Raw genomic sequence first — 11,902 nt, 5'->3', positions numbered from 1 at the left:
CCCTGGAGCCAATTAGGGTTAAGGGCCTTGCTCAAGAGCACATCGACAGATTTGTGACATTGTCAGCTTGGGTATTCGAACCAGCGACCTTTCGGTTACTGGCCCAACGCTCTAACCTCTAGGCTACCTGCCACCCTATTAATTAAGTCTCTGCTGTGGTGATCAGATGGCCTTGGCTTTAGTCGTGGGTTGGGTAGACTTAGACTTACCCTTGTAATGCTAACATAGAGCCTGGGGGGAAAAGGCCCCTGCCCTGGGTAAGATCAGTAGGGTTTGCTGTCGTTCTTAGAGCGCTTCAGCTGCACCTTGAGCCGCTTCATGCCGATCTGGAAGCCGTTCATGGCCTGGATGGCGGCCTGTGCCGACACCGGATTGTCGTAGCTGACAAACCCTGAGGAATGGAGGAAGGAAATTAGGGCTAGTGACCAAACTCAAACCAATGAGGCAAAAAAAAAAGTCTTCAGAGATTTCCATGACATACCAGGGGGCTGTGATCAATGAGTTAGACAGATAACAGTCCTAAATAACCCGAATCTTTTCCAGAAATATAGACTTAAAATCGGAATGGTATAATTGGTTTGACAACCAACAATGCATATTTAATAAAGAAAATCAAGCGATATGACTTTATCAAAATGTACAGTGCATTCAGAAAGTATTCAGACCCCTTGCCTTTTCCACATTTTGTTAAGCTAAAGCCTTATTCTAAAATGGAATAAATACTATTTTTCCCTCAATCTACACACAATACCCCATAATAACAAAGCGAAAAACAGGTTTAGAAATGTTTGCAAATGTATAAAAAAAATACCTTATTTACATAAGTATTCAGACCCTTTGCTATGGAGACTCGAAATTGAGCTCCGATGCATCCTGTTTCCATTGATCTTCCTTGAGATGTTTCTACCAAGCCATGAGGTCGAAATAATTGTCCGTAGAGCTCCGAGACAGGATTGTGTCGAAGCACAGATTTGGGGAAGGGTACCCCAAAAAATTCTGCAGCATTGAATGTCTCCAAGAACACAGTGGCCTCTATCATTCTTAAATGGAACAAGATTAAAACCACCAAGACTCTTCCAAGAGTTGGCTGCCCGGCCAAACTGAGCAATCAGGGGAGAAGGGCCTTGGTCAGGGAGGTGACCAAGAACCCAATGGTCCCTCTGACAGAGCTCCAGAGGTCCTCTGTGGGGATGGGAGAACCTTCCAGAAGGACAACCATCTCTGCAGCACTCCACCAATCAGGCCTTTATGGTAGAGTGGCCAGACTGAAGCCACAACTCAGTAAAAGGCACATGACAGTCCGCTTGGAGTTTGCCAAAAGGCACCTAAAGACTCTGACCATGAGAAACAAGATTCTCTGGTCTGATGAAACCAAGTTGGATCTCTCCTGCTATAGAGTGCTCAGGACCTCAGACTGTGGCGAGGTTCACCTTCCAACAGGACAAAGACCCTAAGCACACAGCCAAGTCAACACAGGAGTGGCTCCGGGACTCTGAATGTCCTTGAGTGGCCCAGACAGAGCCCGATCTAACATCTCTGGAGAGACCTGAAAATAGCTGTGCAGGGACACTCCCGATCCAACCTGACAGAGCTTGAGAGGATCTGCAGAGAAGAATGGGAGAAACTCCCCAAATACAGGTGTGCCAAGCTTGTAGCATCATACCCAGGAAGACTCGAGGCTGTAATCACTGCCAAACGTTCTTCAACAAAGTACTGAGTAAAAGTTCTGAATACTTACGTAAATGTAATTTCAGTTTTTTATAAATGAGCAAAAATGTCTAAAACCAGTTTTGCTTTGTCATTATGGGATATTGTGTGTAGATTGATGAGGGAAAAAAATGATTTAATACATTTTAGAATAAGGCTGTAACGTAACAAAATGTGGAAAAAGTCAAGGGGTCTGAATACTTTCCGAATGCACTGTAGCTGGTTAATGATCCTGCTTTCTACCCCAGCGGCCATTGAGCCAGTTATTTCTCATGTTTGGAGGCAGCAGACTAGACTACATACCGAAGCACTTGCTCAGATTGGTCTGTTTGTCGATGAAGACTTTGGCAGAGACGACACTTCCAAAAGGCATGAACATCTGAAGGACATCCTGGTCTCCAAACTCCTGGGGCAGGTGGTAAATGAACAGGTTGGCTCCCTCAGGACCTGAGAGAGAGAAAGCGGAAAGAGCAAGAGGGGAGAGGATCGCAAGGGAGGAGAGAGAGGGGTGGAGAGGAGAAGAGGAGAAAAGGAGAGGTAGAGAGGAGACAGAGAGACAGATCAAGAGACAGAATCATGTGGCATGATGCACAGCTGTGGCCATCAGACTGACCTGGGTTCAAAATTGTATTTGAAATCTTTCCAATACTCAATCTGTGCTTGATTGAGCTCGCCTGGAACCAATGGAATAGTCCCAAGAGCACCAAAGCCTGCCAATCTGGCACTCGAGGGCCCTGGAGTGAAGTTCCCCTTAGGTGCAGATCTCGGATCAGCTTCTCCCCTCCCCCAATCCTAACCACTGCAAAACTGACCCAAGATCAGCTTCCAGGCCGGGGCAACTCACCTTATTCCCACTAGTGGCAGGCTCAAGCAAATGCTCAAAGTATTTGAAAGAAAACCAATACTACCCGACCCCACGTTGTGGTTCGTGTGTGGACTGAGACTCACCCTCCCTCTGGCTCCCGGCTGAAGGAGCAATGAAGGAGAGGAGAGGACGGAGTTTTAGATTTGTTTTTTGAGAAAGAGAGATACTGGTACTAAGTAAACATGTGACACTGTGCCCTATGGTTAGTCGATTCTTTTCTTTCAATGTCATACATCTTTTACTTGCAAAGCCCATTTGGGCTTACAAGAAACTAGTTGAGACACACATAAAAACATTACTATTTACATTACATTTTGGTAATTTAGCAGACGTACAATCAATGCATTCCATTTAAGGTAGCTAGGTAAGGCAACTATATATCACAATCAATGTAAGTTAACAAGACAACATTTGCAGCCTAACTGGTGTGTGGACTGAGACTCACCCTCCTTCTGGCTCCCGCCGGCTGCTCCCTGCAGTAGGGACTGGCTGTAGAGGGAAGGCAGGGCGGAGGCCGTGTACTGCTGCATCCCTGAGTAGGCCTGAGTCAGTGCGTCCATGGAACTCGCCGCCGAGCCGTTCGCCATCGAGGCCCCCAGTCCTCCGTTCATAGCCGCCATTCCTAACACAGTAGACGTAAAGATATCGTGTATTTTGACAATTCAAAAATACAGACTACATCCATGCAACTGGATTACAACAGCCAGAAGAAAAGGCCTCGACACCTAAAGTTCTCTCTACCATACAGACTGGCATACATTTGAGATTAAAAATGACACTAGTCTAGTCCTATACTAAATAGCTATTTCAATGGATATTCTCCTAAGCATGCTTTTTAGTCCAAACCAGGTAATGTGTTCGTAAAACCAGACCTTACTCCAACATTTGACAATCATGAACTACCATACAGGTAAAGAAGCCTGAACAGAACACAGCGGCTTCATCAACAGAATTAAGGTGTGATTTGAAAGACCGAAAAACAAAAAAAGTTGAAGAAAAGGTAGTAAAGTCATTGTTTTTAGTGCAGTACTCACGGTTGGAGTACTCACCGCTGACACCCCCAGTGAGGGCGTTGAGGTTGTTGAGACCCATGGAGGCCCCCGTCAGGCCCCCGCCGAGGCCCTGGGTCAGGCCCAGAGAGGCCAGGGTGTTCATGGCTGCACCAGCGCTGGAGCCTGCCGTCTGGCCTGCTGCTGGGGAGGAGAGGGGTCAGAGGTTACCATTAGGTGTCGTTTAAGCCTAGCAAAGATGTGGTATAGTAGAGTAGATAGAGCAGGCCAAGCAACTGAATAAGAAGCAGGTGCACTCGTAGGTGTTTTTTTTGGGACACAGAATCTTAATCCTGGACTAAAAAGCAAGTTCAATGGGGAATCTCCATCAAAAAGTTTAGTCCAGGACTATGTCTAATCTGTGTCGTAAGATTAAGCGCCGTAGATTTTTTTTGTGAGCAGTACATTTTTTTATAGAGCGAAAAATGAAGGGAGAAACTAACATTGGCCTCAGACTGCTAGATTACCTGGACTATAGAGAGAGAAACTGGGCTATAGTTACCTGAGTTGTAGAGATTACCTAGAGCTCCGTTGGCTGACAGCGCGTTGGAGCCGCCGCCTGAGTTCTGGGCTGCAGAGGCAGCAGCAGCTAACGTGGCCAGGTTCTGCAGCTGCAGCTGGTTCACACCTGGAAGAGGTGAGTGAGAGAGAGGTTGTTTTATTTCAACTTTATTTATTCAGGCCTGTCAACTAAGAACAGATTCTTATTTGCCAAGAGGGGGAAATGGAGCTGCGTTAGCTTTTCTTATGGGAGACCAGAAGAGCGGAATCATCCGCATACAGAAAGAAATGTCACAAACAAGAAGACTTCATAGCATTGACATATAACAGGAAAAGAAGTGGCCCTGGCACACCGCCTTGAGGCACTGCATCGGTTCTTGATTTTCACCCCTATAAGTTTGTCCCCAGCAGACTTGTGTCTCCTAGAATAGCTACCCTGATTAATGTTCCAATCTTATTCAACGGTAATGTGATTTTAGTGGTTGTGAAACTACGTGGGAGTAAAGCGTCGTGACAGAAGGTTGTTTACACGAACAGTTGTATGTTTATCAGAGTGGGTTGGAGTTGTGGAGGACGGGAACAGGGACAGGAAAAAAATGAGTGACTCACCTCCTAGCCTCTGCATGCCACCAAAATTACTCTGGTTACCGGTAGATGTCGCCTGTTGGAGCAACTGTAAAGAAAGAGAGTTCTAAAACAGAGTAAAGGAGACTTGTGCTCTCTCCCAAACATTTATGTATTTTCCTTGATTCCTCTGTCCTCGCCTTCTTTTTCAAAACTCATTGAAGGTCCGCGGGACCTTCTCAAATGCGGTTTGAGAAAAAGGAGAGGAACTTCTCCTCCAATATAGAGACAGAGGGGAGGTGACGAGGACCCAAGGAAAACTAATTGAGAAAGAGTATGACCTCTCAGAATGTCATGCTTTCCCAACAATGTTAAACATGCATGTAGCCTATATTTATGAACATGTATGTCAACGGCTTCAACTTACTGCCAGGTACTGTGCTGTGAGGCCTCCCAGCCCTGCCAGGTTACTGTGGCGTACTATGGTGTATTAAGGTGTACTTACTGCCAGGTACTGTGCTGTGAGGCCTCCCAGCCCTGCCAGGTTACTGTGGCGTACTATGGTGTATTAAGGTGTACTTACTGCCAGGTACTGTGGGGTGAGGCCTCCCAGCCCTGCCAGGTTTCCCCAGGTGGAGGCGCTGTTGAGCTGCTGCATCTGTTGGGCCATCTGCTGCTGCAGGCGCCGCTGCTCTTTGTCCCTCTGAGTGTCCGCAAACTTACACACCATGGGAGAGGAGCAGCCCTTTAGTGGGGGAGGGGGAGGAATGAGAGTTAGATTTCACCCCAGTCAAGTTCACACACACTATCAGAAACACAGACGCTATCACAACAGTCAAATCTGCAGGGCCATTTTTCAGGAATACCCATTGTGGAGGGTATACTATGACCTGTGGTAATCTGGGAAATGTATTTCTTTAAGTGTTGCATTCAAAATAGGAAATAAACTATTAGAACATTGTCATGCACGACTAAGCCAGGCTACATTCCACAGACAGAACCAGGAAGGGATAATGCTTAGACAGAAACAAGACAGCCAGTTACACTTTATAACACCGGAGGGTATGGCTCAAATGGAGGATTGGGGCAGGGTTGGTTGGGAGGGACTGAGGCGAGTCAACGCAAAATACACACACACACACACACACACACACACACACACACACACACACACACACACACACACACACACACACACACACACACACACACACACACACACACACACACACACACACACACACACACGGGAGGGACATAACAGAAACATTTAAAACAGAGACAGTCAAACAAGGAAGGACGTATGCATGCCAAGTCAAGACATAACGAGATAAGACATTTAGCTACAAAACACATACACAGGATAGCACTGTATTCCGCTGTAACAAACAGACAAGCCAGATATTGACATATCACTGGACAGACCAGACGTGGACATGTGGTATCAATGTTGTGAATTGGAGAGAGCCAGACAAGGGGACCAGGCTTGACAGGGAATTACTTTCTACACTAGTAGCACCTCCCATAGCATCAGGGGGACACAGTACTGACTGTAACGGGTGTAGTAGGGTTGCAAAGTTCCCAGAAACTTTCCCCAAATCTCCAGGTTTTCCAGAAATCGCCATCGGAGGATTCCCGGATTCAGGAGAAGCAGAAAGGGAATACTCCAACAGGAATTTCTGGAAATGTCTCCAATTGCAACCCTAAAATGGTGCCATCACTACTGGGACCTAGTTCTAAATTCCCGAGGCCCAGAGCTGAGCTAGTTTTATTCTGTGGTTCCTAATTAGGGATCGGTTGGCTGCTTCCCTAGGGAGCCTCTGACCTGTTAGCAGTCACATTACTCTTGCTCTGATTCAACGGGAATACCAGCCCAGTTTTGAAGGGACTTAGTGGGACAGTTACTCTCATACAGTACACGCATGCCTACAGTACATCTCAGTTAATGCCTAAACGACAGTGGAGAATCTAGGCTGCCTGATCTACAACGTTTTGAAAGGTCCCACTAAGACAGTTGCTCTAATACTGTAGCCTTTATCTCTGTTTAGTTCAAGTCCATTCAATATAATGAGCGGAGTAATGATTTACTATGCAGGTTAAACATGGGTAAATGAATACTTCGTAATGCAAGAGGTTATACAGTTGCTCTAATATAGGACCATATCGCAGTTAATGTATATTGAATATAGTAGTCTCTATGCTTTACTATGTAGGCTAAACATGGGTAAATACTTTGTAATGCAAGGTTTAACACATTGCCGGGCGCGTTGCCGCTTTGCACCTGGCACGTCACAAATAAATAAAATGGTGTAAATAAATTAGTGGGATATTATTGATTCATTAGGCTTCTGCTAAAATATAGATTCAAAAATATGTTTCTCTCCATGTGTGCCCTCTTAAAGCTCCAATATGTAACTTCTTGGGCGACCTGATTAAATTCACATAGAAATGTGAGTTGTAGATCTGTCAATCATTGAAAGCAAGTCTAAGAAGCGGTATATCTGTTGTATGTGCGCTAATTCTATGCTTCCCATTACAAATATTGATATAACAACCGTCATACCAAAGTCAACTTGGAGTCACGCGATTACAAGTTGTGTGGTCCTCCCTCTACGACTCATCGGGAAAGCATGCAGTTTATTAGGCTACAGATGAAATAAGTTTTGATGAACTTCACAGGCTGGCGAAAGTGCAATGTGATTAGCTTGATGCTCCTCTCCAATAAATATTGAGGGTCTTATTCTGGTGACATGATGAGCGATGCTTGGCTGCCGTTTAACAAATGAAAAAAAATCTCGCTCTTTTGGCCATAATAATCTCCTCATGTAGGCTCTACCCACACTATATCTGCGAGCTGTTGGCTTGAGCGCACTTGCCAATAACAGAATGGGCATACTGCTATATAACGAAAATTATTTTGTGAGAAAACCATCAGTAGAGTTGAAAATGTGCTGGAAACCAATTTAACTGAATTTTTTTATTCGGTTCATGGGAATTTAACTGCAAAATCTATTTTTATGTGCACTAAGTCATCATGCACTGCCTTTTATCGCAACAACAAAATGAGATGAAAACATATCTCGGGGGGGAAAATCGTTCTCGTTCTGTGCGTGATTTCCTGCAAGACAGGAATGTCAGTGTTCTGCCATGGCCAGCGAAGAGCCCGGATCTCAATCCCATTGAGCACGTCTGGGACCTTTTGGATCGGAGGGTGAGGGCTTGGGCCATTCCCCCCCAGAAATGTCCGGGAACTTGCAGGTGCCTTGGTGGAAGAGTGGGGTAGCATCTCACAGCAAGAACGGGCATATCTGGTCTAGTCCATGAGGAGATGCACTGGGGGCCACACCAGATACTGACTGTTACTTTTGATTTTGACTCCCCCTTTGTTCAGGGACACATTATTCAATTTCTGTTAGTCACATGTCTGTGGAACTTGTTCAGTTTATGTCTCAGTTGTTGAATCTTATGTTTATACAAATATTTACACGTATTAAGTTTTCTGAAAATAAACGCAATTGACAGTGACATGACGTTTTGTTTTTTGCTGAATATATATATATATTTTTTTTTAAACACGGCTTAAAAAAAACATAAGCTTATGCAACATTAACCTATTAAAAACAGTTCTGTAGCAATGAGGTTTGTGCAGTAGTCTACAGGCCCAATACCTTATCAATGCATATTGGCTACGCTTAAATTGCCCTGCCAATGTTGTTCTTCTCAGACCATTTAGAATTTATATTTCACAATGTTAGGTATATGATCACACTGGAAATAGATCATTTGTTATATATGACTTGAGGCACAGCCAAGTGAGCGTAACAATTTGCTTATATTTTTTACTGGACTGATGGCCTGCATCTGACGGTCAGTCTGCGGGGAGGGAGGGAGCAGCAGTGAGGCTGCCTCTCAGACTCCCCTCCGCTGAGAAAAGGGGAGATAAATCTTCCAGCTGATAGCAAAACTTAAGTCGCACTGTATTATTTCTGCCTTAAGCACCAATTCATGTTGTTACTCCTGTGACCAGAGAAAGTTAAATATTCCTCTATTAAAAAAATACAAGCTGCAAATAATAACAATGCAAGCTTATCGGAACACTTTGTTATACTCATTCATTGCAGTTGCAGTACAGGTTGCATCGTGAGTGAAAGTATGGAGAAAGCACATTTTATAGCTTATAAAACTGTTCAACAAAGTGTTGACAGTGCTGAATAACAACTTACACATGAACTTACAGAAAATAACTGCTGTTTTTGAGTATTTGTTGAGTCTTTAGTCATGGTTTTGAAAAAGTTTTGAAATATCACAGTATCATCTTTGCTGTGCGGGCCTCCCGAGTGGCGCAGCGGTCTAAGGCACTGCATCGCAGAGCTTGAGGCGTCACTACAGCCCAGGATGTGTCACAGCCGGCCGTGAACGGGAGACCCATGAGGCAGCGCACAATTGGCCCAGCGCCATCCGGGTTAGGGGAGGGTTTGGCCGGCCGGGATGTCCTTGTCCCATCGCGCTCTAGCGACTCCTTGTGGCGGGCTGGGCGCCTGCAAGCTGATATCTTTTGCCAGTTTTAAGGCGTTTCCTCCGACACATTGGTGCGGCTGGCTTCCGGGTTAAGCAAGCAAAGTGTCAAGAAGAAGTGCGGCTTGGCAGGGTTGTGTTTCGGGGGATGCATGGCTCTCGACCTTCGCCTCTCCCGAGTCCATACAGGAGTTGCATCAATGGGACAATTGGATATCACGAAATTGGGGAGAAAAAGGGGTAAAAGTACAATTGCGCTCGAGGCTTCGTTTTACGGCAATGGCTCGAGGAAACTGGCGCAAACTGTGTAGACACGGTGAGCTGATCTATCTGATTGGCCAGCGGTAGGCCAATAAATGCACTTGATATGCTCTGTGGGCCTGCCGCGTAGGCTGAGTTCCTCTTTCAGACATATGAAATGGTTCAAAATGGAAACACTTTGACTCCCGGTGCTAGGGCAGCCGAATCAAGTGCACCTACCGCCAACAGCGCGAAAATAAATAAATAAATGAACGCATGGCTTTATAGTTTTTTTTACAGAAATGTAAATGAATGGGCTTAACATGCTGTATTATTTTCCCTTCCGTACAGACTAATTAGCATATGAATTATATAATTTGCATGAAGTAGTATAACACATTTATTCTAATTTCATAAATTGTTTCAAATTGTTACAAACGCCCAGTTAGGCATTAAGCATAAATATTTGTTAATAATAGGACCAGCCTACTTTAAATTATTGGGCTGAAATTACTGTAATTATGTATTCCGTAGTGCCTAATTTGCATTGCAGTCCTATCCTTATAAAATGAGATGCTTCTCTATAACATGGAATACAAAATATAACACCAGAACTAGTTTAATTTTGTCTTTCAACACCCTAATAATATTGGCCAAGTATGCTTTGCGTTGGTGTATGACTAATGTTCTGTGATATGACGTCTGCTTGCCAAATGGCACCCTATTCTTTTTATAGTGCACTGTTTGACCAGATAAGGTCAAAAGTAGTGCACTATAAAGGGAATAAAGTGTGATTTGGGACAACCTATGAACATGTGTTTCCTTGTGAGATACAATTCTCAATTCGCACTTAAACCACAAGGGGGCAGCAGACTGCATAGAGGGAGAGGGGAGAGATGAGAAATAGGTGCTAAGGGGTACAGTACCTCCATAGTCTGAGAGTGATGCATGGTTTTGATTGCATTCGCGGCCTGAGCCCTGGTAGAAAATGTGATAAACGCACAGCCTGTAAGGGAGGGGAGAGGGAACAAGAGGAGGAGGAAGGGAGGGACAGACAAGAGGAGGGTAGGAGGGAGGGAGGGACAAAGAAGAAACAAAACAAGACAAAAGGTTTTGGGACACGTCGTTATGAAATCCCAAATAACACATTACAGTAACATAGAATGAACGGCACTCCAAGCACACAGAAGAACAACCGCTCTCACTGGTTAGCACATGGAAGTAACATAACAATACAGTCACAACAACAACAACAACAACAACAACCACATGAGCACAGTAAACATAACATTGATTGACGTATTGTACCACAATCAAGAGAAGCTGTGGATGGATTGGGCTAGTTGGGGATGTGATCACTGGGTGGGTGAGACACTAATTGAGATAACTACAGAAAACACACACTCCTCTCACACACACACTAAATGGCTATTATGGCGATTTCCTAGCAAAAAGATAAATGTTCATTTTAAAATGACATAGCAACACATGCTACAACTATGATGACAGAGACTACAGGGTGAACCCGCGGCACTGACAGTTGAGCTCTGCATATTCTTCTTTTACTTAGGGATGGGCATTTTGACTGTTCGAGCACTCGCATGATTTCTTTCTGCACTTTAACACACTGGAAAGAAATGAGCGCATTTATCTATAAGCTTATGCCAAAAGTGCGTGACAATGCCTAATTTATAACCATTACAGAGAACAAACCATAATTGTCCCTTATAAATACACTATATATGGAAAGTATGTGGACACCCCTTCAAATGAGTGGATTCGGCCATTTCAGCCACCCGTTGCTGAAAGTTGTACAAAATCGAGCACACGGCCATGCAATCTCCATAGACAAACATTGGCAGTAGAATGGCCTTACTGAATAGCTCAGTGACTTTCAACATGGCACTGTCATAGGATGCCACCTTTCCAACAAGTCAGTTTGTTAAATGTTCTACCCTGCTAGAGCTGGCCCGGGTCAACTGTAAGTGCTGTTATTGTGAAGTGGAAATGTCTGGGAGCAACAGCAGTTCAGCCGCGAAGTGGTAGGCCACACAAGCTCACAGAACGGGAATTCCGAGTGCTGAAATGCGTAGCGCGTAACAATCTGACCTTGGTTGCAACACCCACCACGAGTTCAAAACTGCTTCTGGAAGCAACTTCAGCTGTTCGTCGGGAGCTTCATGAAATGGGTTTCCATGGCCAACCAGCCGCACACAAGCCTAAAATCACCATGTGCAATGCCAAGCGTCGGCTGGAGAGGTGTAAAGCTTGCCGCCATTGGACTCTGGCGCAGGGGAAATGCGGTCGCTGGAGTGATGAATCACGCTTCACCATCTGGCAGTCCGACAGACGAATCTGGGTTTGGAAGGTGCCAGGAGAACGCTATCTGCCCCAATGCATAGTGCCAACTGTAAAGTTTGGTGGAGGAGGAATAATGTGGTCTGGGGCTGATTTTCATGGT

General features: G+C 44.9%; 1 protein-coding gene across 6 annotated transcripts in view; it reads right to left on the bottom strand.

Annotated features, from left to right (window-relative positions):
- Positions 1-209: 209 nt before the first annotated feature.
- Positions 210-11,902, bottom strand: part of LOC120054181 (CUGBP Elav-like family member 2) — a 60,104-nt gene continuing 48,411 nt past the window's right edge. For 2 of the 6 annotated variants that reach the window (XM_039001624.1, XM_039001630.1), the window contains exons 6-13: positions 10,368-10,447; positions 5,270-5,431; positions 4,732-4,795; positions 4,124-4,249; positions 3,607-3,765; positions 3,018-3,194; positions 2,011-2,154; positions 210-391 (exon numbers count right to left, since the gene is read on the bottom strand). In XM_039001624.1, the coding sequence (XP_038857552.1) occupies positions 264-391; positions 2,011-2,154; positions 3,018-3,194; positions 3,607-3,765; positions 4,124-4,249; positions 4,732-4,795; positions 5,270-5,431; positions 10,368-10,447 (1,040 nt within the window). In that variant the 3' untranslated portion in view covers positions 210-263. The remainder of the gene's footprint in view (positions 392-2,010; positions 2,155-3,017; positions 3,195-3,606; positions 3,766-4,123; positions 4,250-4,731; positions 4,796-5,269; positions 5,432-10,367; positions 10,448-11,902) is intronic. The other 4 variants (XM_039001629.1, XM_039001625.1, XM_039001626.1 and 1 more) reach the window with 4 other exon arrangements.

The sequence above is a fragment of the Salvelinus namaycush genome, chromosome 9, assembly GCF_016432855.1.
Source record: "Salvelinus namaycush isolate Seneca chromosome 9, SaNama_1.0, whole genome shotgun sequence".
Lineage (NCBI taxonomy): Eukaryota > Metazoa > Chordata > Actinopteri > Salmoniformes > Salmonidae > Salvelinus > Salvelinus namaycush.
The sequence above is the reverse complement of the archived record's forward strand: the minus strand, read 5'-3'. Positions and strand labels throughout refer to the sequence as shown.